The sequence below is a fragment of the Chrysemys picta genome, chromosome 3 (genome assembly GCF_011386835.1).
Source record: "Chrysemys picta bellii isolate R12L10 chromosome 3, ASM1138683v2, whole genome shotgun sequence".
In the NCBI taxonomy this organism is placed as follows: Eukaryota; Metazoa; Chordata; order Testudines; family Emydidae; genus Chrysemys; species Chrysemys picta.
In genome coordinates this window covers 101,501,437-101,527,319 of record NC_088793.1, presented here as the reverse complement: position 1 = coordinate 101,527,319, position 25,883 = coordinate 101,501,437, and the positions used below count along the sequence as shown (strand labels likewise).

Genomic DNA, 25,883 nt, shown 5'->3' with positions numbered 1-25,883 from the left:
TATTATTTGTCATTTGGGACCGTTACATCATTATCAGTCAACCAGAATGATCTCATAATGTTCTTACTGTGGCACAGTGATTGAGGCTTGCAGACTTTTCCTTCTTGTTAGTTCTCTGTTGGTCACTCTACTTTATTTTTAATAAAATAAGAACTGAGTAAAGTCATTGCTCTAAATTCAAGCTGGAATACATTTATTGAAAAAAGTTTGTTTTGCTTATTTGTAATATTATGTTCTATATGGTTCCTGTCAGATACCATGTGAAAACAGCTTTTCTTGTGATATTATCCAGTGGCTGCTGGAACCAAGAACTGCAGGATTCCATTTGAATGAAAGATAATATTAATAGTAATTAATAATAAAAAGGTTAACCACGTGATTTAGAGTTCCAAATAAAGGGTTGGTTTGTTGCAGATTTCGGACAAAAGTTTTGGTCAATTCTTTCTTTTTCTGGAGCAGTTTATCCTTCCTAGATATTCTGAGTCAGATTCTGTGCTGTGCTTACTTCCTGCTAGGTTATAGCTCCCTGCTTCTCTGCCCAGCTCATCTCCAACTCTGTCCCAAGCTAAAGCAATCTCAGGGCAGGTCTAACCTCCACTAACGAACAATGGTCTTTAAACTGGGAATAGCTGGAGTGCATCTAGCTCTGTCCATGCCTCTTCCCTATCGTTTGACCCTGACATGCCCCCCTACACTAATCTAATTAGCATTGAAATTTGGTGATCTCTGAGGAAGAACATGGCAACTTTTATAAATCTTGCAGTCTGCTCACACATTGAACCTGTGGATAGGGCCATAGTCTGTAAATTACTTTATGATCCTTTGGGTTGAAAGATGCTATGTAAAATTTATTATAGGTAATGGATATCATAAACAAAACAGTCTTGGATATCGTAAAGATGTTGAGGGTTGCTTTTTTCTCTATAAACACCTGTTCAAGTGTGTGATGACAGCTGGTAATATTTTTTTTTCTCAAGATTCCTTGTGCAGCTGTGCTTACATTCTTCAAGGATAAAACAGCCTATTTACAGCTTTTATTACATCTATAAGAAATTACTCTCCATGCTGTTTTGTATAGTGCCAATCAGAAACATGTCCATTGCAAAGCTCTTATATGAAAGTGATACAGGTCAATAGAATGTGAGAACCAATTTAACATCATTGCCTTCATCTGTTGTAAATGATACACAACAACTTGTATAATCTGTGTGATTGTTAACTTTCCATATGCTGTTTTAATTTCTAAACAGCATATTGTGATAATGCTATCTAAGTATTCGACTGATGTAAAGTCTGTGCTAAGGTTTGCTAAGACTGATTTATGCAATATTACTATAGAAAATGCAGAAGAATTGTGTTATATTTAAGATACTTATATTATTTTCAAAGGGTGTAAAATATCCCAAAGAAGAAAAAGTCTGTGCTATCATGTGTCAAGACTAATAATATTTACTTCCAAAGGATTAATCTATAGTACTGCAAGTTTTCAACAGAAATTCTATAAACAACCAAAATTTGGTTTACCATTGGGCAAGAGAACTAGATTTCACAGAAGAAAGAAAGGGCCTGATTCTCCACTTGCTTCCTCCTTCTGTAATCATTTACACCAGTGTAAAGTGGTTATAAAACACTACCAATCTGATTTGATAGTGTTTTTATATGCACTTTTTGCACTTATTTTGCATGGCAATATCCCCAGAGGTGCAAAGAAATAGAGACTCGGACCTTAAGCCCTTATTATAATGGATGAATAGTAAGTGCAGAATCAGCAAACCAGACCATATTTTTTCCGTGCTATTAAGATTGATACAGAAATCTTATACTGAGGGCTTCATTCTGACCACAGATCTGTGCTTCATCTCTCTAATATTTAGAATAGCATGTACCACTATGGGCTTGTCAACAATAGAAAGTTTAGCTGCTTTAACTATATCTGTATAGTTTAAGTGGTAAAACCCCGCTACTGTGGACACAATTGTACTGGCATAAAAGTACTTATATTGGTATACGGCATCCTTATACAACTATAATTGTGTCCACACCAGGGGTAGGTAAAAATCACGCCCCTAACTGACATAGTTGTACCAGTAAACTTATAAGTGTGGACAAGTCCTGTGCTAGGGAGCAGCCTCCACACTAGTAACCTGACAAGCCACTGGGAAGTTTGATTCTATCAGTAATGTGGGAACAGGCCCTACATTGTTTATTCTTATTCTCTTCCCCCCCCCCCCCCCAAAACAAAGGTGTATCTCCAGATCCATATGTCCTCCATGTTTGTGATGGCAGATCTTCCAAAGACAAAAGGATTGACTAAAACAGTGGTTTTCAACCAGGGGTACATGAACCTCTGGGGGTACACAGATCTTCTGGGGGGTACATCACTTCCTAGATATTTGACTAGTTTTACAAGAGGCTACATAAAAAGCACTAGCAAAGTCAGTACAAACTAACATTTCAGATAGACAATGACTTGTTTATACTGCTCTATATACCTATACACTGAAATGTATGTACACTATTTATATTCCAATTGATTTATTTTATAATTATATGGTAAAATGAGAAAGTCAGCAATTTTTCATTAATATTGTGCTGTGACACTTGTATTTTTATGTCTGATTTTGTAAGCAAGTAGTTTTTAAGTGAAGTGAAACTTGGGGATATGCAAGACAAATCAGACTCCTGAAAGGGGTACAGTAGTCTGGAAAGGTGAAAGCCACGGAACTAAAAGATTTAGCCAAAAATATAAATTGCTCCCAAGCTAATGGTTGGATATGTTTGTTTAGTAAATACTGGGCTTTTTCCATGCCAAAAGTGGTAAATGAGTGAATGGATTTGTACAGGTAATGACTGAATCCAGCTTTTCTCACCTTTGCTAGATGCTGAAAAACACATCAATATGGTGATATTTCCCAAACACCATTCCCTTATAGAATCAAACTGAGACATCACTCACTGTAAATTGTGCAGATGTGTGACCGTCCCTCTCCATTCATATAGGATGAATGAAATACTTATGTTGACATTTGTATTATTATCATCAGTTATCCTTATTGGCATATTTTATGCCTAATTCAGTGATGCAGAGGACAGGATTTTAATATTTGGATGGGACTCAAGCAAAACTTGGAAGTGGGTCCTCCACCCCACTGCAAATCCATCTAATCCCTTGTAACTATCTGAATGGAAAAAAGTCCATAGTTTCAACTCAACAAAAATATATTAATCACTGAACACAACACCCCAGTTCCTCAAGCAAACCTCCACTCAACACCCACCCACCCATCTGTTCCCCCAGTACAGACCCCAAAGCAGCTCCGTTAATTCTACCTGGTAAAACAAATCCAGCAATTCTGTCCCACCACCCAACCCAACCCAACCATCTATTCCCTTCCTCTCAGCACACATACATAGGCCCCAGATCTCTCAGCTACTTTCTCTGCTCCTCTTCTCAGCTCACACTCCTGCTGATTCTGTGACTTTTCTCATCCACACACACTCACATACCTGTTTTTGCATGTATACTCATACCTAGCCATGCATAGGGCTGTCCGGAAAACAATTATTTCATTTTGTGACAACGTATGAGGTTTTAAAATTTGTTTTTATTGTGGCTTGTACCCTGGCCTCATTCAGTGCACAGGATGGACAGTGGTCGATTAAGGAGCAGCTATTCCATAATTTGTGTTTTCCTCATTGTTCAATGTGTGGCCCCAGGCCTTATTACTGCACACCACTCAAACCTTGCTCTGCATACAGAACTGTGAATTTCTTCATGGGCTTATCTGTGGTGTTCATCACTATAGTATCGCTTCCCGGCTCTTTGAGCTCTGGTCAAGTGAAAAATTCTCTAAGTTGTATCTGATATGTCCGAGTGCTTTCCAAACATTAATTAATTAATTTATCTTCACAATGCCCCTGTGAGGTACGGGAACATTATTATCGCCATTATCAAACACTTTAATTTGAAAGCACAGCTATGCTGACTTCAGTTGCAATTGCAAGTTGTCAACCTCAGGGACTCAAATTAGATACCATTAAATAAAAACTAAACAGTGTCCATGTGTGAATAGTTTGGTGTAAGTGACTTGCCAAGCATCACATGGAAACTTTGTGGCACGTGCAAGGATAGAATCCAGTTCTCCAGGGCAGATTCAACTTCCTTAAGAGTCCATCCTTTCTCTTCCTGCTGCCCTCTGCCATATTTGCTATACACCATCCAACTTCTGTAGCAAATGAAGCAGGGTTCCTACAAGCAACACTATACAGGCTTGATTCTTCCCCCATAACATAGTCCATCCTGTGCACTGGATGAGGCAGGGGTCCTGTGGAAAAAATATGCTCCTGTAATTAATATCATAGTGCATATACAGAAGAGGGACCAGTTAAGTTTTCACAGGCAACATTAAATCTGGCATGTCCTAACTTTTGAGTGCTCCACTTTCAAGATATATAGATGCATACATATTTATGCATATCCATCTATAACATGCATAATGAGCCAAATTCCACTCTCAGATTCTATGCTGATAATGAGAGAGAAAAAGGGACACTTCAGAAATGAGTGATGAAATCCTGGACTCATTAATTAAATGTGAGTTTTTCTGAGGCCAAGATTTCACCTAAGATTTTGATTTAGTTGCTGTTGACCAGGAGCCAGATTTTCAAAGAGATTTCAGTTCAGCCTCAAGTTTTGCATTGAATATAATTTCTAAACACTTGCATGTGCACTTTTAAAACTCTCTCAATTGCATATTCAGGTGAGAGATTCTCTCTCTCTGGAGACTGGAGCATGCAAGTCATAGAAACCACATAAAACACATTTAGCCCCAGAAGCACATCTACTAGTTAAAAAATTCTGCTTCAAACAAAATCCTTTGGTAACAGAACACTAGCATATGCTGGGAAAGCAGTTTTCTCTTGATGTTTTCCTAACCACAGGCCAGCTGCTCCCCTCCAAGGTTCAGCGCACAGAGTAGCGAAAAACAAAAAATCTGCACAGAAAAGGCCTAAAACTCAAAGAAGGGCAACTAAGACTATGCTGCTCCCTTGTCCCTGAGCCTATGGAAGGCCTTTTTTTTTTTTTATGAACACCACATGATTGGGGCTCTGTCAATATGAGACGATGTGTCATCTTGAGGGAATGAGGCACAGCTAGCAAGCAGCTGCACATGGCAGCAAAGAATTCAAGGGTGAAGAGGTTAATGATGTGACATTATTGAAGTCTTCAATTATATGATATGTCTGCTACACTGAAGACTGATCTTTCTTTTAAAAAATACACTGAAAACATTTGAGGGGCTTTTTTAACTGATAGAGGTGTAAACAAGACTATGCCATCATAAGATGAATTTTGCCGTTTAATGTTAATTTTCCAAAAAAACACAGTAGTTAAAGCTAGAGTGGCTGGTTTGTTTAGATTTTTAGATTTCTTTTAGATTTTTTTCCCCCAATTTTTTCATGAGAAAAAATAGTAAAGACTAAAATGTGGGGAGAGAGGAAGAGGAAGTGCTTTTGATATAAACATTAAGTGAAATCGATTCTTGCTGTCCTGAAATCAGTAAAGTTACAGTAAAGATGAATTTGCTCATTATCTTTTCAGTATCCTATTTGTTTATTCTAGGTGTCTAGGCACAAGCAGTAAATTTATACTATTGTTAAAGAAGGATCTGCTTTTAAGTTCCTGAGCCTCAGATGTTTACTAGTAAGGTTCACCTGATGGAAAAAGACTTAGATGGCTTTTTACCCAGAGAATTATCCAATCTCATCTACAATAAATCCTTTAACAAACAATTGTTGTAGTTTCAATATTTTACATAAAGATATGTTTTGGATTTAATACCAGAGATCATTTTATAATGAATTACAGCAAGTTGTTTTTATTTTGTATTTTCAACAGGATTATTTTACAGATGCAAACAGAGCATTGAAGAGAGATTCTCAACAGGATTACCATCTTGAGTATGCCATGGAAAATAGTACACATACAATATTGGCTTTTAGCAGAGAGCTACACACTTGTGACACAAATGATAAGAGTATAACGGTAAGGTGTTCTGCTTTTATATAGACAGATACATATAGATCAAGTACATAAAAATGTACCATGATGTTGAAGCCAGTTATCAAAAACTCCTCAGATTAAAAAAAGAAAAAGAACTACAGAAATTCAACTACCAAATGTGTTTATCCAGCTATATGCACAAACTTTCCAAAAATTCCATTTTAGGGCTTAGATTAATCATGTAAAATTTCAATATTTGGATGTATTTTAGTAGGCATAGGCAGTTAAAATCAAATTCCAACTTCTTTCCCTCCCCTTCTGTTTCTCAGACCTTTCTCAAATTTCTTTCATACTGAGTCTTACATGCTTGACCTCAGTACAAAAAGCTGAGTTTCTGGAAAATTTGTGCATATAGCAGGAAAAACATACTTTATATTTTAATTTCTGTATTTTCTCTTTGTTTAAGCAGAGCAGTTTTTTAAAATATGTTTACTGTCCATGTTAAGTTCTTTTATTTACTGCATAGTGGCTGCGATAGACTATTTATTTCTTTTTATGCACTTTTAAAATATGTACTCACTGACAATAGCATTAAAGATGACTGAACAAGCAGAAAGACTTGCATCAAATCATTCATTTTGGTATGTTAATCTTCTAACTTTAGAAAGTTCGCTATGATAGGAAATATTTTTTTTTAATCAGTGTTGTAGCATTTAAGGCCAGAAGGGACCATGGGATCATCTAGTCTGACCTTATATATCACAGACCACTAAACACCACCCAATCATCCCCACACTGAGCCCAACAGAATTAGAACAAAGTATTACAGCCTTCAGGACACTAAACTATTGTGTGCCACAAGCAGATAACAGGAGGGACCGAGATGCATTGTCTGGGTATACTGAAAGAAGGACAGGACTTGATATGGATTTTAATCAGGCTGCAACTTTATTATATAGGTATCTGGGACTACCTGGCAGATAAAGTGTACAGTGCAGGCAAATCCATGTTTATTAAAATCATTACCTGGGGCTTCCACCAGCCCCCCTTCATTTTCCATCCAGGGCCCCCGAGCCAACCCGTGGCTTGGACCTTACCATCCACCCCTAATAGGAGGGTTAAGGTGGCTATGAGAAGCGGGGGAGGGGTTTGGCTCCTCCAAATCCAATCGTACCAATCATAGGAGTCCTCCAACCACCTTCCCCTGTTCTGTTCCTTTATCCAGCACCTCCTTTTAAGTCCTTTACCAGGCCATTTATCTGGTCATTGGATGCTTTCCCTATGGAGTACCTGCACTGGACATCTGCCCCACACTTACAAAATAAATTGCAACATATAGCCTACCCCCTTTTCTTCTTACCAGAAAAGGTCATCCCTGACGCCTGCTGTGGGGAAGGCGAAAAAACCTGACTCCACCAAAGCCAATCTGGTGGTGCGGGAAAAATTCCTTCACAGCCCCACTTAAAAAGGAGTGACTAGCACAATTCCCACAGCAGGTCCTAACCCACCTGATATTTGCCTCCACTGGGGAGGGTGGCTGGGTGCTGCCTTGCCTGCTGCGTGGAACAAAGGGGCTTCCCACACCCAGGGCTTGCACCTTTATGGCCTTCAGACCTTACATTCCTGGGGGGTGAGTCAGCTCCCCAAAGCTGACCACCATTCACATTTTGCAGCAGTTTCTGACCTCACTCCCCCTCTCCACCCCAGGCCATAGAGCACAGCTGCCCTTCTTCAGCAATAGAGTGACCAGACAGCAAGTGTGAAAAATCGGGATGGGGGTGGGAGGTAATAGGAGCCTATATAAGAAAAAGACCTAAAAATCGGGACTGTCCCTATAAAATCAGGACACTTGGTCACCCTATTCGGCAAGCCCAGCCAACGTTTGCCCCGCTTTAAGTGTGGTGCAGTCATTCTCATTCTAGCAGCTGATCATAGGAGAAGCACTGGTAACCCCTCTAAAAAAAGACTTGCCTTATTTGCTTGTTTATTTGCTATTTAAGGATCTATTCTGCTTCCTATGGCTGTGCATAAAACTGACTAACGTTCGTGGGAAAGACACACATACCTTGATAACACACATTTCTCAGTGGCAGAATAAACCTCCAGCTGAGACCAGCTGAGCCCTGCAAAGAGATCTCTGTAAAACATGGTTGGAGGATAATCCTTGTAGAAAGATGAGGGTGGATTATAAAAACAGGGAAAGAGTGGCTCCAGCGGAGCAATGACAAGTCACTACAGCTCTGGATCTGCCTTGGGAATGTTGTGAACTAAACTGTGAGGAAGGACTTCTTCCTATACCTAATCAGAAAAGATTTTGTTTTCAAGGAGAGCACTGTAAGGGTGATATGGGCCTATCACCACAAAGACATGGGAGAAGCAGGTCAAAATTACCATGGATCAAATCGCGGCTCAAAGAGTCTACGTTTACTGAACCCTGAGAAAAAGGTTATATCTGCCTCTTTGGCATACTTTGACTTGACAAACCAAGACGTAAGTTACTTTGGGTTTTGTTTTTATTTGGAGATAGGGTAGAGGTGGGGGCAAGAGGTGGGGATTGAAGAAACATGAAAAAAGTTTGACTTTTATATTAGTGTTTTCTTTCCCTTTTTATTAAGACAGGTGCCTATACCGGACAAAGACACAACATATTGGTGCCAAATGTTTAAGATACCTATACATCATGCAAAGCATCATGTGATAAAGGTATGTGACTCAGTCTGAAGAGTCCAAATTATACCCTCATGTTTAGAGATGTCCAGAGGACAGCAATTCTGTTTCACAGCAACTTTCAAGGTTTTCAAATTTGTTTTTGTTCTGCACAGGGACAAAAAACAAACAAAGAAGATCTTTCAAATGTTTTTGTGAAACTAGGAGGGGGAGAGGGATAGCTCAATGGTTTGAGCATTGGCCTGCTAAACCCAGGGTTATGAGTTCAATCCTTGAGGGGGCCATTTAGGGATCTCGGAAATGGTCATGCTTTGAGCAGGGGGTTGGACTAGATGATCTTATGAGGCCCCTTCTAACTCTGATATTCCATGATTCTGTGGGTGGGTGTGAGAGAAAATGGGTAAACTGATTTGGGTAAAACAAAAAACACAGGCTTTTTTACAAAGCTCAGAGCAAATTCAGACTGGTTTCAAAACTGCAACCAGTTAGCATTATTCCTTATATTACATATATTTTTAACCTCTGTAACTTCTGGTTCAGGCTGGACCCAGAAGCACAAAAACACTGTGAGAAAGATGGTGCTTACACTCTTCCTCACAAAAGAGCCTATTCTCACAATAATTCTGTTCCACTTTAGCAGACCAAAGTGAAGTAGAGAGTTCAAATAAATATCCATACATTTGGATGCTTATCTGAATCAACAAACATTTTTAGATTCAATCCTTATTAATTTAAGGTGTGTAATATATAATCAAAATTATTGTACCAGTGTGAATAGATGTTAAAAGAACAAAGTAAGAATTATTTGAGATACATTTTAATCTTGGGGAAACAAAATTAGATGGTGCTAGTTAAAAGGAGCATGATCCTGCAGTTAGCAGTCCTTGACTTGAGTGGTACTATACAATTATTATGTATGAATAAGGGTTGCAGGATCAGGCCCAAGCTTTTAATTTTTCCTAAAACCCATTGATGTTTCAAGTAAAAACATGAAGATGTTACTACTATTGTTGGGCTTCTCTGTTATGTTCATTCATCTCCAATAACTTTGATGAGATTGCAAGAGTCTAAAAACAAAAGGTACGTCTACACTGCAAAAAACCCCACCCTCAGCAGAGAATCTCGAGCCCAAGTCAGTTGACTCAGGCTCTGGGGCTTGCGCTACAGGGCTAAAAATAACAGTGTAGACATTCCTGCTTTGGCTGGAGCCCAGGCTCTGAAACCCAGTGACAGGGGTGGATCTCAGAGCGTAGGCTCCAGCCCAAGGCAGAATGTGTACACTTCCATTTTTAGCTCGGTAAAGCAATCCCAAGTAAGTTGACCTGGGTTCAGAGACTTGCTGCTGTTGGGTTCTTTTACAGTGTAGACATACGCTAAGAGAGCTTGACCCATTATCTCTAATGTGTATATGAGACATGGTTATTCTGTGGTACCATGGGTTTAATCAATTTTCCAGTGTTGTATTACTGATAAATTGTTAGGTCCAAATGATGCCTCAGTTACTTACATGTAAACCCCATTGAAGTCAGTGGTAGGGCCGGCTCTAGGATTTTTGCCGCCCCAAGCAAAAACAATTTTGGCCGCCCCCCCCCCCCCCCCCCGTTTTTTTCTTACCCCACCCCCGGTCCCGTCTCAACTCCGCCCCTTCCCCAAATCCCCAGCCCTGCCTCCTCCCCCCAGGCTCTTAAGCCTAGGAGGGAGGGGGAGATCCTGAGCGGCCGCGGCACGCGAAACAGCTGATTCGCGCACCGCTGCTCCCCCTCCCTCCCAGGCTCTCAAACCCGGGAGGGAGGGGGCAATCCCGAGCGGCCGCGGCACGTGAATCAGCTGTTTCGCGCGCCGCAGCCGCTCGGGGTCTCCCCCTCCCTCCCAGGCTCTCAAACCCGGGAGGGAGGGGGAGCAGCAGCGCGCGAATCAGCTGTTTCATGTGCCGCGGCCGCTCGGGATCTCCCCCTCCCTCCCCGGTTTGAGAGCCTGGGAGGGACGGCGAGCAGCGGTGCATGAGCGGCAGCAGCAGAGGTGAGTTAGGGCGGCCGGGGCACATTTTTAGGGGCCCGCGCCAGAATGCCGCCCCTAAAAATGTGCCACCCCAACCACCAGCTTGTTTTGCTGGTGCCTAGAGCCGGCCCTGGTCAGTGGTAACCAGTCATACAAGGGTATATGTAAAACAGAATTTGGCCTACAATATTAATGTGTGAAAACTCTTTGCTATCTGTTTTCAAAAGATATAGGCTCAGAATATTAAGCACCTATGCATGTCTTTCAATGCTGATCTTAATAGCAACTGTACACATGTATGCTTCCCTGAAAAGACTCTGTGTAACTTGCCATAAGATGCTTTGCATGACAGCTACTATAGGTGTACCATATGAATGTAATATGTGGCCAGATGAAGTTTGAGAACTTAAGCTGAAATTTACTTATTGATTTTTTTTCCCCACAGAAGTGTGGTATTTCATATTCTTTACTTATGCTGTGATTTATAATGAATATTAGAATCTTATAAACTTTGAAAGTCTCCTGTTTGATATTTTATTATAAATAGCTGAGAATTTTAATATTATTTTCAATGCTTTCTTCCCCAAGTCAGAAAAACAATGTTGTAATTTAAATGGTGTAGTACTCACTGACAGCTAAACTGATTACAGAGAGAAGGAGAGAAAAAGAATTGTGAAAACCCTGTTTTAGCATTTCTTTCCAAAGGGTAGAACTTGAATTTTCAGATATGTCACACAGCTGTATAGCTGACTTGTTGTGGATTTATACAGATGTATTCTTGCAAACACATTGTACATTTCCAAATGCTTATTGATTACACAAAGGAATGGGATTTTGGATCTCCAAAAAGGACATGGGCCATGCAAACAAAGATAGAAATGGACAAAGGACAAGCCAAATGCATTATCTGCTTTCAACAAACTGATTGGGCTATTTGGATACATAAGTAGATGTTGTTTCATGGTTTCTTCTGTTGTATACATTCAACACAAATGAGGCATCCCACTTTTAGAGAGAGAAAAAGCAGTGATTTAGACAAAATGACCAACATTTGTCTCTGGTATAATTCTAATGCATCCATAAGGATACAGCTGCACTGAATTTGGCCCATTTCTACTCTTGAGTAGGCCTTGATGCAGCAAAACATTTAAGCCATGTGCATAACTTTAAATACATAAGCAGTCTCATCAACTTCAGTAGGACTAAACAATTAGTTATGCACAAATGCTTAAGTACTGTAGTGGTTTAAGCCCTTAAGCTGGTCCAACTCCAAATGAAGTAGAATTTGGTTCATATAGCACACCTTTTCTCTCTCTCATTCATTTCTTTTTATTAATTATTATTATCCTCTGACTAATTTATTTTCAGATATATTAATTTTCATTGTAAAGTACAATATTTTCTCTAGAAAAAAGAACAGGAGTACTTGTGGCACCTTAGAGACTAACAAATTTATTAGAGCATAAGCTTTCGTGGACTACAGCCCACTTCTTCGAATTTTCTCTAGACGAGACCTTAGGGAAATAGAGAGAAAAGTAAAGCTAGACAGTGAAGAATTTTAAGATTGAAGGAGGTGAAGAAATGGAAGTGATGATTTTTGTAAAAAAACCTGTGAAACCTGGGGTGTGGTTCTAGTCACCCACAGTAGGAGACATCAGCCCCCTGTTCCCACATATAGAGCTGTCCAACTCTGCTGGTGGGGAGCAGGCTCCACCTTTCTAAAAGATGCAGTGTTCATTCTCCCTGCATTAGGTGCTGTTTTTGAGACTTAAAACAGCACCTTAAGGAAGTTAGGTCCCAATCCTACAAACCTTTATTCATCCAAGTAGTCCATTGAAGCCAGTGGGACTGTTTGCCTGGGTAAGGTTTTGCAGGATTGGCCCATTATTCCTACCACAAGGTAGGGTAATGATATGACATATGTTAGTAAACTAACAGTTCTTTCTATTCGTTCAGAATTTCACACACAATGTATTATAACACTGCTCTACAGCCAAAATGCTTCTGAAATAAATGTAGTCAAACTTTCCTAATTCTGAGAATGAAAATGATGTTTAAAATTGTCGATTGGCTCTAGTTTTCAAGATATGCTATTGGGTCAGTATATACGACCCTTGACTTGGGAATGGCGGAGGATAAGTGAGTTATAAAGGGAAGGGATCTCAATTTAAACCAGAAATGACTAAAATACATCTTGGACTGGATCTATGAATAAATCTATGACTGGGTTTGGACAGAACTTGCTTTTTAGGCAAAACAATGAATGATGCAATCTGAAGCTGGCATTGCATCATACATGATATGAATTGCATCATGTTATTCCTAGAAGTCATGGATGATGCAATCATAATGAAGCTTACATCACTCTGCTGAACAAATTGCTCTATATCAGCTCTAGAAATCATACAGTGTCGTGCCCTCTTATTTGTCAGTGTTTGATTTTGCAAAGGGACACATTTCTGTTTAGCCAAAGTGAGCAGAGATGACTCATACTTGTGTGAACAGTGCAGATAACTTCTGCTATGTTTGCGGTGAAGTGACTTTTGCATCACAAAAGCGCAGTATAACCACTATGGTTAAGAAAGCCTATCACCTTTATTTTGGCTGCAAAATTGAAGATCAGGACAAGAGGTGGGCCCCACACATATGCTGCAACACTTGTGCAACAAATCTTCGCCAGTGGTTGAACAGGAAAAGGAAATCTATGCCTTTTGCAGTGCCAGTGATTTGGAGAGAGCCAACAGATCATACCAGCAATTGTTACTTCTGCATGGTGCCTCCAGTTGGGAAAGGTGTGTCAAAGAAGAAAAAGTGGACTGTGCATTATCCAAACATTCCATCAGCTATACGCCCAGTACCCCACGGAGAAGGACTGCCGGTTCCTGATACACCAGAATCATTCTCACTTGAGTCAGATGAGGAAGAGGAAGAGGATGAAACTTCTGGTCCTGAACCATCAATGTCACAGGACCCACATTTTCTCCCATCCTCCTCCTCTGAACCACTCCTCATAACACAAGGTGAACTGAATGACCTTGTCAGGGATTTGGAACTACCCAAGAGTAAGGCAGAGCTGTTGGGCTCCAGACTACAGCAGTGGAATCTCCCGGCAGGTGATGTTAGGGTTTCCATGTTCCGTGACCATCAAAAGGATCTTGTCTCATTCTTCTTCATGGAAGGTGATCTTGTAGCCTGCAACAACATCGATGGTGTGATGGCAGCCCTCAACATCATTCACGATCCAGGTGAGTGGAGACTGTTCATTGATTCATCGAAGACGAGTCTTAAAGCTGTTTTACTGCATAATGGCAATGTTTTGCCATCAATTCCAGTTGGTCATGCAGTCCATATGAAGGAAACCTATGACAACATGAAACAACTTTTGAGGTGCATAAACTATGACCAACATCAGTGGCAGCTTTATGGCGATTTGAAGGTTGTTGCTCTCTTGCTTGGTCTGCAGACTGGATACACAAAGTACTGCTGTTTTCTCTGCGAATGGGATAGTCGTGCAAGAGATTCCCACTACATCAAGAAAGATTGGCCACTCTGACAGTCATTGGAGCCTGGGGGGAAAAGTGTTCAGCATCCACCACTTGTTGAATCAAGGAAGATTTTGTTACCACCCTTACACATCAAGCTGGGTCTGATGAAGAACTTTGTTAAGGCCATTGACAAAACACAAGCAGCTTTCAAGTACCTCCGTGGAAAATTTCTAAGGTTAAGTGAAGCTAAGATACAGGAAGGTGTCTTTGTTGGTCCTCAGATTCGTGAACTTCTTCGAGATGATGCATTTGACCATCCACTGTGTGGCAAGGAAAAGACGGCATGGAAAGCCTTCCAGTTAGTGGCAATAAATTTTCTCGGAAACAATAAGGCAGACAACAACAGGTTGTTGGTGGAAAACCTCCTCAAGGCATACAAAAGCCTTGGTTGCAACATGTTACTAAAGATACATTTTTTGCACTCTCATCTAGATTTTTTTCCACCGAACTGCGGAGCAGTGAGCGACTAGAACGGCAAGCGATTTCACTAGGACATTGCAACAATGGAGAAATGTTATCAGGGCAAATGGAGCCCATCAATGCTTGCAGAGTATTGCTGGACAGTGACAAGAGATGCTCCATTTAGTAAATACAAGAGACAAGCCAAGAAGTGCCGAGTAGACACTGAATAGGACTAAACTATGTACATAATAGTTTTTTGCCTTTTGTTTCATAATAAATTTTATTTATATAACCCTTTTGCTAATTTTTAAAGTGTTACATAAACAGGACAGGTGAAATATTATCATGTAAAGCAACCATAAACACATGAAAAGACCTAGGTTTACAATTTACGATTAAAACTCTACTATCTACACAATATACATAGACATAAAATGTAAAAACTTAAATATCTTAGAAACAGTAGCCAATCAGTTGTTTTAATTGTCATATTTGAATTCAGTACATCAAAATACATAATAAATAGCACATTTTATCTCTGAAGCAGACGACTTCTCAAATTGTAGACCAGTGTAATCAGTGTAAAATGCCACCTGCACTATTTTCATTATCTGGTTCCATGCCATATGTAGGAAAAAAACCCATAACATTCACTTTGTTTTCTGTGGGCCAGATCCTCAGCTGGTGTAAATCAGCATTTCTCCACTGCCTCTTTATCCTAGAACAAGATGCACCAGGTGACAGGTAAATTACGTGAGAGACAAGGTTGGTGAGGTAAATGTCTTTTATTGGACCATCTTCTGTTGGTGAGAAAGACAAGCTTTCGAGCTACACGGAACATTTCTTCAGGTCTGGGAAAGGTACTCAGAGTATCCCAGCTAAATGCAAGGTGGAACAGATTTAGCATAAGTAGCTAGCACATATCTTAAGGGACCATTCAAGGTAGAGTGACCTGTTAACACCTCTGCAGTCATAGGACAAAAAGAGGGAGTTAGTGGGTTACGGATTGTTGTAATAAGCCATAAATCCAGTTTCAGTCCTTGATTTTTAGTGTCTAGCAGAGTTATGAATTTAAGCTCCCAGGAATCGACATGGCTACAACTGCACTGCATACAACAGGTAAATTATGTAGCAGATAAGACTACTTCTGTATTCAACCCATAGCTACAATGAGGACAGGAGCAAGTAACTATGCCTTACACCATATCCACTTACAGAGTACAGAGCATAAGTACAATAATGGGACACTGAATCAGGATTATGATTTCTCATTTTAATTTTCCTTTGTGTTATATTTCTTGAAACTTTAAGTTCCTTGGAATAGGGACAGTGTCTGCCTATATATTTGTGCAGGCTCTACTAAACAAACCCTCCTGTTTGAGGGCTGTAGGAGCTACTGCAATACAAATAATTTATTATTATTATATTATCACTTTATCTGTCATAAATACAAAGTAAACTTTCAACAACATAGAGAAGAAACTATTTGAACCAGAGTCAGTACCAGGCACTGAACTGGTTTTGTATACAGCTTCAAACAGTAGAACAGTATCTCTTCCTCTTGTTTCACTAAATTTCTAAGGGTTTGTTCAGCCTTCCTCTACACCCTCTTAATCCCATTATGAACTTTCTGTCTGCAGAACTAAATATCAGTGCGAGTGTGGGACAGGCCAATTTTAAAAATAGCAATAGGTAGAACTGAAAAAGGGGACATGTTGGGGATAGAGTATGTCAGGCATCATCTAATCCACATGCTGGACCTGCAAGATGGCTGTACAGTAGCTCTGAAACCCCAAGATGAAACTGGCTTTGTATATCGGAGCAGTGTACATCACCTCCTGTGTGCAAAAACCTCCCACAGCTAGATGTGCACTTGCCTGTCTTGCTGCTTGCAGCTCCAGGATGTGGCCTATGCTTGGGGCTTGCTACCATGCAGTACATTTTTATTTTTCCTATCATAGAAATTAGCCCTGAGTTTTTTTCAAATGTAGGGGCTCAGGCTCTGTGTTGTATTTGTTACTCAAGACTTCCTAAAATATAAGTTTAAGTCTATTGATTATTCAGATTCTTGCACTGCTCTATACAATTATTAACGAGCCATTCTTGAAAATGAAAGTTTGTCTCACTTCTTTTTCTAAATGTGCTTTTATTGAAATGAGTATACAAAGTGTATTATATGCATAAGGCAAAGTCCTCTGCACCACATAAGCTTCTCACAGGGAATGACTGGAGGGTCTGCTGACAGGGTAGTCACACAGGGGTGCCTATGCACTCCTAACCCCCATGAAAAGGTCTCTGCATCGATCTTGCATAAGCCACATTGAGCATGGATTTTGTGTGAATGGATAATTAGTATAGATGGGCCACTGGTGCTATGCCAACCCTTAGGCTGGGATAGGAGCTATGTCAGTAAGAGAGAGATAGCAGCTCCACACCCCCAATTGTTCTGTACGCCACCTGCCTGCAGCCTGAATACTCAGGTTTTCTGCAGGTAATGAAAGGATTAGTTTAGGTTATGCCATTTTATCTGGTCAAGGATTATGTTTTAAAAAAAATGTTTATTATTTCTCATTCTATGTAAGAGTTCTCCCCTGGAGGCACATTGAAACTTCTGAAATCCATTTAAGTACCATCATGTACTCTGATTTCCATTGCTTTTCTACATCGTGTGACAACACATCTCTTTTGTCACGTCAGGTCTCAGCATTTCTCCAAGTGGTGTTCAGGAGGCCTGGGGTAAAACAGGCTGACACTGGAGGTTTAATACTTCATATCCGTTTATTTACAATATTTACAGGGTTGGCCCCAAAGCATCTTTAAAGAAAAACAAAAAAATTAAATTTCCTAACACCAGCTGGATGGAGTACTGCCCCTTTTTATGTCACTACCAATTGCCAGCCACCCTCTCTAACCCTCTCTGGGTCCAGCTATGTTGAGAACGAAGACCTCCTCCCCAAACAAAAATAAAAGAAAGATTTCCACTTATAGGGAAAAACAGCTTTTCGCCTACGAGAAATCTTTCCCCCTCACTGCACGCAACCCTTCTGCAGCTTGTTTCTCATCCATCCTCTCTTATCCCTCTCACTGGAAGAAATTTTTAAAGGTCATTGGCTGCCCTTCATTAAACACAGGTGTCGACAATTAACTTGAGGGTAACCTCTTTCAGTTCATAGGAAAAAGTGCTTTAATCATTTTAAGACGAATACACCTACAACTAATACAACCACCCTTCCAGAACTGCCAGGTCTGACTCGTCACAATATATAAAAATGGTACCAGATCGTTTTCACTCTTAATGCTTCTCATATGTATTAATTTCTTTTGTCTTATTTTTCAATTTATCTGGTGACCTTATTTCTTCTTCTGTTTTTCTGAGCGTGCACCATACAGATGTTTGCCATACAGATGTCATGAAAATGACAGTTTCAAATTCATTAGAAACACTTCCACAGAAACTATATTTTTGAAGCTTGTTTTAGTCCTTTTATCTCTTTCTGTTCATGATTCTTCAGTAACATTTTTTTTACTGTTTTTAGCTTAGGCCTCAGTGCTTTCTTTCTCCCTAAGACTTATTTTAATTGGATTACTTACTAATTTAACTGCATCAGCCAAAATTATATTATTCATTACTTTGGCCCTGTGCTTCTTAGGTATAAATGCTGACCTCAGATCTCCCAAATGCAGCACTGTATTTCCCCCTGCAATTAAAAACTTAAATACAGTATTACCTGCTTTATTCACATGTTCTCCCACCACACTTGACACACCTCTGTTTCCCTTTACATACCTGAGTGGTGTGTACACACTTCTGAGAATTTATAACATCTGTTGATGAAAGAATGTATGTTTTAGAAGCCAGGAACTCCATAATCACTTTGCTTGAAGGTTTTTCGGCACTAACTGTAACATGACCATACTAGTTTCAACACCCAATCCATTTTTCCTTCTTATTTTCTTAACCTCCTTAAAGTATCTTTTTTTTTTATTTGTGGAACGAATCTTGCAACTCCTAGTAATAATCATCTCTACATGAATAGTAGTAATAGGCAGAAAAAAGTTGACTGAGACTGAATATTGGTATTAAGGATATCTTCCATGGCTTGCAGTGTTGTAGTCACGTTGGTACCTGGATATTAGGGAGACAAGGTGGGTGAGGTAATATTTTATTGGACCAACTTCAGTTGGTAAAAGAGACAAGTTTTCAAGCTTACAAAGTTGGTCCAATAAAAGATATTACCTGACCCACCTTGTCTCTCTAGTATTAAGAATAGTCAAAGCAGATTGTATAAAATAAGAACAAACTTACCCAGAATTTGGAACCTTCACCCAGAACTTTGAACCAGCCTTGCTGAAGATACAAAGAAATTAGCCATTGTGTCTGGGACCAGAAGCAGAATAGCCAAAATACTGGAAGAAAGGCTTAACTATTTCCATGACCAAATGGAACCAGAAAGTACTGAAAATCCCATCAGAGAGCCTGTTTTTATGAGATTTTCAGCACAATTTTGCAGACTCTGCAGAGGTTCAGAGAGTATGGATAATGTCTGGATATGTACTCAAACCATCCCTTTCATGTATCTCCATTCATTGTGCACTATCACTCATGAGAATGGAGCAAACATGTTGACCAATGATGGAATGGGAGAATGTACAATGTTTAGGGTTTATATGGGTGGACACATAAGACACAATCAAAAATACATCTGGTTGGTCAAATATCAAGAACTGTATATATTGATAAATATATACTTGATAATATCGGAGTGTCTCATGTACAATAGAACAAATAGATAGCATATTGATACAAATAAACTTTTTCCATCATTGTTAATATGTTGGGTGACAGAGAAGGTAGTGATAAAGTATTTTTAACTCTAATTTCTTAGGGAAGTAAATCAGTTTGAGTCCCATTGATTTATCCTACTTCAAAAGAAAAAAAAAACTGTTTAAAAAAAAAAAAAAGTCTGATTTGAGGAGGTTTGGAAATTTTTGCATAGGCAATTATTTTTGCTTTTAATCATCAAAAGATGAGAGAGAATAATCAAATCAGGCCACATATTTCACCAGGAAAAGCCTAGTTATTGAACACTGAAAAATGTTGAAGTACACTTGTGCATAACATATTTTTCCACTTGTGAGTAACCATTTTTCCAATACTGGTCTTGCAACAAGAAGGGAGTGCCTTTTAAACCAAGATTTATCTGCATTGGAGCAGGCTAGCAGCTGCTGGTTAAACTTCATTTTCAGATTCATAGTAATCTCTTATTAGAAAGCAGAATCCCTCAAAAATCTTGTTGCCAAGGGAGACTCGGCTTTTGGACATGGGAATGCTTTAGTAATACCAAAGACTCTAGTGTGAAAAAACACAAAGGGACTCCAGTTTAAGAGACTGATTGATTAAAAGCCAGAGAGGCGGCTTGTAGCCTTTGGTACCTAAATGGGGGCACTGATTTTTATGTTGAATGATACCAAACAGTAACTTCTTGATGTTCTCGGGCCTGAACGTTTACGTTTGACATAACTCTGGCAAATTGCATCAGACAGTCTTAAACAAAAAAAGTTCTGTATTTTACATGTACATTGCATGTGCAGAACAATTTCAACCCTATAAAATTAGATTGTCTGCAATGTGTTCATCATGTGTCACAAAGCTTGCAAGCTATCTGGCCTTTGATCTGGTGGGCTCTCGCTTCATTGCAAGCCTGAACAGGCACATTAGATTATGCAATGTCAAAAATCACTCCACTGAACTGGCAGGAGTGTGTCAGGTTGGGTCACAGAAACCCCTTTGGGACTGCCACTTGATGTGCTGGAACTACCTCTGAGCCCGTTTTCCCTGCCAACTTGGGACTTCAGAACCTTGCCTGGTTTGAGTCAGATGCGCTTGCCTGCTGCAAACACAGATCCAAGTCTGAACCACATCCGCCACAAGCTGCAGGCTTAACTGAAAACAGCTTAAGAAGCTAAATGCAGGTAAATCTCATCCTCAGAGATGTTCCAATAAGCTTCTTTGACAGACTAGCCTCCTTCTAGTCTGGATCCAGCAATCACTCACACCCCTGTAGTTACTGTCCTTTATTCCCGTTTCTTTCAGGCATCTCTTTGGGGTGGAGAGGCTATCTCTTGAGCTAGTTGAAGACAAAATGGAGGGGTTTTCCCAGGGGCATATATAGTCTCTCTCTTGTGGGTGGAAACCCCTCTCTTCCCATGTGCAGAATCCAGCTACAAAATGGAGTTTTGGAGTCACATGGGCAAGTCACATGTCTATGCATGACTCAGTTTCCTACAGGACGTTCCCAGGAAAGTTCAGATGTGGATTGGCATCTATCAAGGTCCATTGTTAGCTTAAGTGTTTCTTGATCGGGCACTTACTGAGAATAGTCTTTTCTCAAGAAGCTGACCGAATGCTTCACTGAGGCTACTTAAAATCAAAGGAGTACATAGCCAATATTCATAATTTCGAATACAAAAATGATACATGCATACAAATAGGATGAATATGTTCAGTAGATCATAATCTTTGCAGAGATGTGTTATATGGCATATCTAGCATAAAACATATTCCAGTTTTGTCATTGTGACGGGTTAGATCACAGAATCCCCCTTGGGAGCTGCCACCTGATGTTTCAAGACTACCTCTACCCCTGCCTTCCCTGCCAGCTTGGGGCCCCAGCACCCTGTCTTGCAGAGCCAGACACGCCCGTCTGCTCCAACAAAGACCCAGGGTCTGAATTACTTGCCCCAAAGCTGCAGGTTTACCTGAAAGCAGGTAACAGAAGTGTTCCTGTCTTTAACACTCAGCTGCCCAACTCCCAGTGGGGTCTAAACCCAAATAAATCCGTTTTACCCTGTATAAAGCTTATGCAGGATAAACTCATAAATTGTTTGCCCTCTATAACATTGATAGAGAGATATGCACGGCTGTTTGCTCCCACAGGTATTAATACATACTCTGAGTCAATTAATAAGTAAAAAGTGATTTTATTAAATACAGAAAGCAGGATTTAAGTGGTTCCAAGCAGTAACAGACAGAATAAAGCAAGTCACCAAGCAAAATAAAATAAAACGCGCAAATCTATGTCTAATCAAACTGAATACAGATAAGATCCTCCCCAGTTCTAGAATGCTCCCTTTTACCGGCTAATCTCCCTTTAGCCTGGGTCCAGCAATCACTTACACCCGTTTCACACTTTCTTTTGTTCCAGTTTCTTTCAAGTATTCTGGGGGGTAGAGAGGGCTCTCTCTTTAGCCAGCTCAAGACAAAATGGAGGGGTTTCCCAGGGGTTTAAATAGACTTTCTCTTGTGGGTGGAGACCTCCTCCTTACTCCTATGCAAAGTCCAGCTCCAAGATGGAGTTTAGGAGTCACCTGGGCAAGTCACATGTCCATGTATGACTCACAGTTTTTACAGGTAGCATCCATTGTTTACATGCTACCTTGAACGTTGAACGTCCGCAAGTAGACTTCTTATGTGGATTGGAGCATTCCAGGATCCATTGTCCTTTAAGTGTTTCTTGATTAGGTACTTAATTTCAACATTTCTTTCTCCAGGAACTGACCAAATGCTCTACTAAGGTTATTTAGAAATCAAGCCAGTACACAGACAACATTCATAACATTCATAACTTTGAATACAAAAATGATACATGCATACAAATAGGATTAATGCATTCAGTAGATCATAACCTTTACGGAGATATGTTACATGGCATATGTAGCATAAAACACATTCTAAACATATTTCCATAAAGCCTTATGGGAGGTACCATCACAGTCATATTTACACTCATAGGCATATTTCTATAAAGCATTATGGGGTGCAACATCACAAGGAGATTCAAACTTTTCCAAGAAAAACCCCTTAAATGTACACCTTGCACATTTCAAGCACTGTCTCTTCATGACGTAGGTGTTTGTATGCCTCAAATTTGTGAGCAAAAATGGCAGCATCTATAGCCACATCAGAGTTGGTTGTGTGGCCAAACTCCACACTTCTCAGTGGAGTGTGATCCTCCCCTGAAGTTTTTTCTGTATTCCTTTCTAATAAGAAATATGTAAAGGGTGCAGCTCCTTCTATGTAGCCCCATATTATGATATCCCATTCCATTGTGGCCAGCTGCAGAACATGAATATCTATATTCACCCGCTCCTATCACCTTGGTTTCTTTTGTAACTAATGATCACCCAAACTCTATACTGGTGCACTCACAATGTCATCATGCAGTAGGCAATTACATACTCTATACAGGCCTTCAGGTTTACATGGATGACAACTTCTTATTAAGAGAATGACCAGTATCATAACTTAAACTTTTTCTTAAAATCCAGCATAGTGAAGGGACACAAGTGTGGGTCCCCATATCCTCTGGGATTCAGCTCCCTAATCCCCAAATCCTCTAACTGCCCCATTCCATGATGGAAGAATTGGTCTGCCTTGTGGGGTCATCTTCTATCTATGCTTGATATTAAGGCCCCATTACCACAATTAATTTCTACCCCATCTCTCTCCCCCCCCCCACTCCTCACTCTCTGTTCTGTGTATGGTTTTGGGGATATGGTAGTGACTAACCAATGCAGTAGTGTAGCTGAGGGTAAACAGAATTTACCCATTTCTTACTGGGGGAATTTGGAGTTTAGTTTAGGAGTTTACCCACTTCTTTTTTTACTGCTACACCTCTGAACCAATGCACCAAAGATGCAAGGAAATCCTGTTATAGGAATGTCTGCAATTAGTCTGACTATTCTCTCCATCATGGTAGGTAATAAAATATTCCTGTAACCATAAATATATATCAGCCAAAACTATGGTCATGCCTGCAGTGGACAGGTGTATACCACTCTTTGTGTAAATACCAGTGTAGCTAGCCTATAGGTAGGTAATAAAATAAAAATGAATGAGACCGTACTGGGTTTTGGATCTGAAACATAAGAAGTTAAATATTCCTTTATTGCTTCATTATTTTCACAGAGTAGTAATGGTGTTCCTGATTACTTGAGATTAATTTTGTGTGGCGTGTGAGAGCTGCACTGAGATCTGAGATTCTGTGGTCGTACTGTGTGTGTATCACAGCTGCCATGCCAATATGCCTCATGCTTGAGAGAGAAATGACAGGACAGCAGTGTAAGATAACTGAATGAAACATGTATTTTCTTGACCCAAACATTTTATCAGTTTACTCCTCAGGGTTGCATTTTTTACTCTGTTACTGCAATCTGTTATCTTAACAGGCTGAGGACATACCTGAGGGGGAAACAAGTCTCTGTGAATGCTCATTGTGATGTATGTTTCTTTTGGATTGAGATGACTTTTAAATTCTGGAACTCTTTCTAGATAGTAAGTTCAAACTGGTTAGTTGGAAATAAAAGCAGGAATTTAGGAGTGGACTGGGTGACAGTTGTAATTGTTGTCCACCTGTACTCATTTTGAAATCTTTGCTGTTACTATTTTGTTTTTGTTTGTTTCTTCTTACCCTATTAAAGTCATTTAGTTTATGGTTGCATGGCTGCTTATTGGGTATATGGAGGCATAACAGTTATCATTAGGATTTTGTATTTTAATTATGATGATTTTGGGGGGATTGCATGAATTTAGAATCATTTAATTTAATTATGATAACCTTTGAGGAAATGGGAAAACAGCATGAATTTAGAAATGCAAAAAACAGAGCAGCATTTAGCTGCAACTGCATATTTATTCCAGTGAAAATCCTACAGTTTCAAGCTACAGTACAGTAATTCTAGTCTTAATGAGGTATAATAGTGAAATTTAAGTAAGAGTCTCTTATTACATTAAGCAGCATGGTCAATCGGCAAACAAATGTCCCTTTTTTTAACCATAAACCGGAAATGTCAATACTCTGAATAACATTTTCCATTCAGATGGCAAGGACATTGTTCCCCACATTGATGACAGAATTTGTGTTCAGTAACCTTGCTAGATGGTGTAAATTACCTTCAGAAGCAGTTAAACCCAGACTCCAACAACACAGTTTATAAAATAAATAAACAAAACAACACTGTTATTTCAATTCAAGATTATATTCTGATGTAAGCAGAGTCAGGATGAGCTCTACCCTGACATCTGGTGGTGAATTATGGTGAGTGTGGAAAAGAACTCCAGGGGCTGATCTTGTTTGCATAGGCACACCCACTCGCCTGGCATGAAACCACAGCAACTCAAAGTGGTTACTTTGGCTGGTGTGGGATCCCCAGTTTCTCTGTTATTGGGGCAGGAAGAATAAAGTTTTGTTACCCTGATTCTGTGAATCAAGGCCAGTGGAACTGTTGTATGACAGAAGGACTGAGTGAGTCATTCACCATTACCTAAGTAGCATTTGCTTGTCAAGGGGCCTGGGTTACAAAACCCAGTGAATTGAGAGAGGTTGGGGGCAGGTATTGGTACCTGGTGGTGTGGGTCCCTTTTGTGGGCCTGAAACACCAATTGTACCTCCTCCTCTCTCCACTGTTGAATGTCAGAGCTAACTTTGATTCCTTTAGGAGTCTAGTTACAGACTGCTGAGCTGAGTTCACTTTGGGCCAATAGTGCACCAGCACTGGGGCTCCCCTACTACTAGCTGAAATCACTAGGAGCTGAAATCACAAAAGAGCTAAAGCTATTTAAGAGCTGAGATCACTGAGGCTGTGTTAACTAGTGGGGGAGCCTGAAGCTATATTGCTAAGCTAACTTAGCTTAGCGGGGGTGAGCGGAGCGGAGCGGCTCACAGGTCGGTGAGCGGAGCGGAGCAGCTGCCAGAGCAGTTCGTGGGACGGCAGGAGTGGGACTGCGGGTGGAGTGGAGCAGTTCGTGGTGAAGGCTGCGATGGAACCCCACGGAGAAGAAGCCGGTTGGCCTCGGATCACGTAAGGTGCCCCTTAACACCCTGCTCACCCCCCCTTTTGAACTCTGGGGCTGCACTGATCATGGACAGAGACTTTGGGGGGGTTATCGGACTTTTGGGACTTTTGTGATTCTTGGGTTGCTGGACCCAAGAGACTTTGGGATTGGTGGACTTTTGGGACTTTGGTGATTCTTGGGTCGCTGGTTTCAAGAACCAACGGGAGAGGACAAGGCCCAATTTGCTGGGGTAGGTCTTCGCTCATGGTTTGGTCTAAGAACTCTAGTTGTGGTGTTTTTCCAATTTAATGCTGATGTTGTTTACTTCATGTTATTAAACATTTTCTGTTACACTCAGACTCCATGCTTGCGAGAGGGGAAGTATTGCCTCTTAGAGGCGCCCAGGGGGTGGTATGTAATTGTCCCAGGTCAC

At 40.2% G+C, this 25,883-nt stretch overlaps 1 protein-coding gene across 3 annotated transcripts in view; it reads left to right on the top strand.

Annotated features, from left to right (window-relative positions):
- MOXD1 (monooxygenase DBH like 1) overlaps positions 1–25,883 on the top strand; it is a 95,323-nt gene that overhangs the window by 16,301 nt on the left and 53,139 nt on the right. For all 3 annotated transcript variants that reach the window (XM_024113466.3, XM_005280286.5, XM_065588650.1), the window contains exons 2-4: positions 5,900–6,046; positions 8,330–8,494; positions 8,624–8,707. In XM_024113466.3, coding sequence (XP_023969234.1) covers positions 5,900–6,046; positions 8,330–8,494; positions 8,624–8,707 — 396 coding nt within the window. The remainder of the gene's footprint in view (positions 1–5,899; positions 6,047–8,329; positions 8,495–8,623; positions 8,708–25,883) is intronic.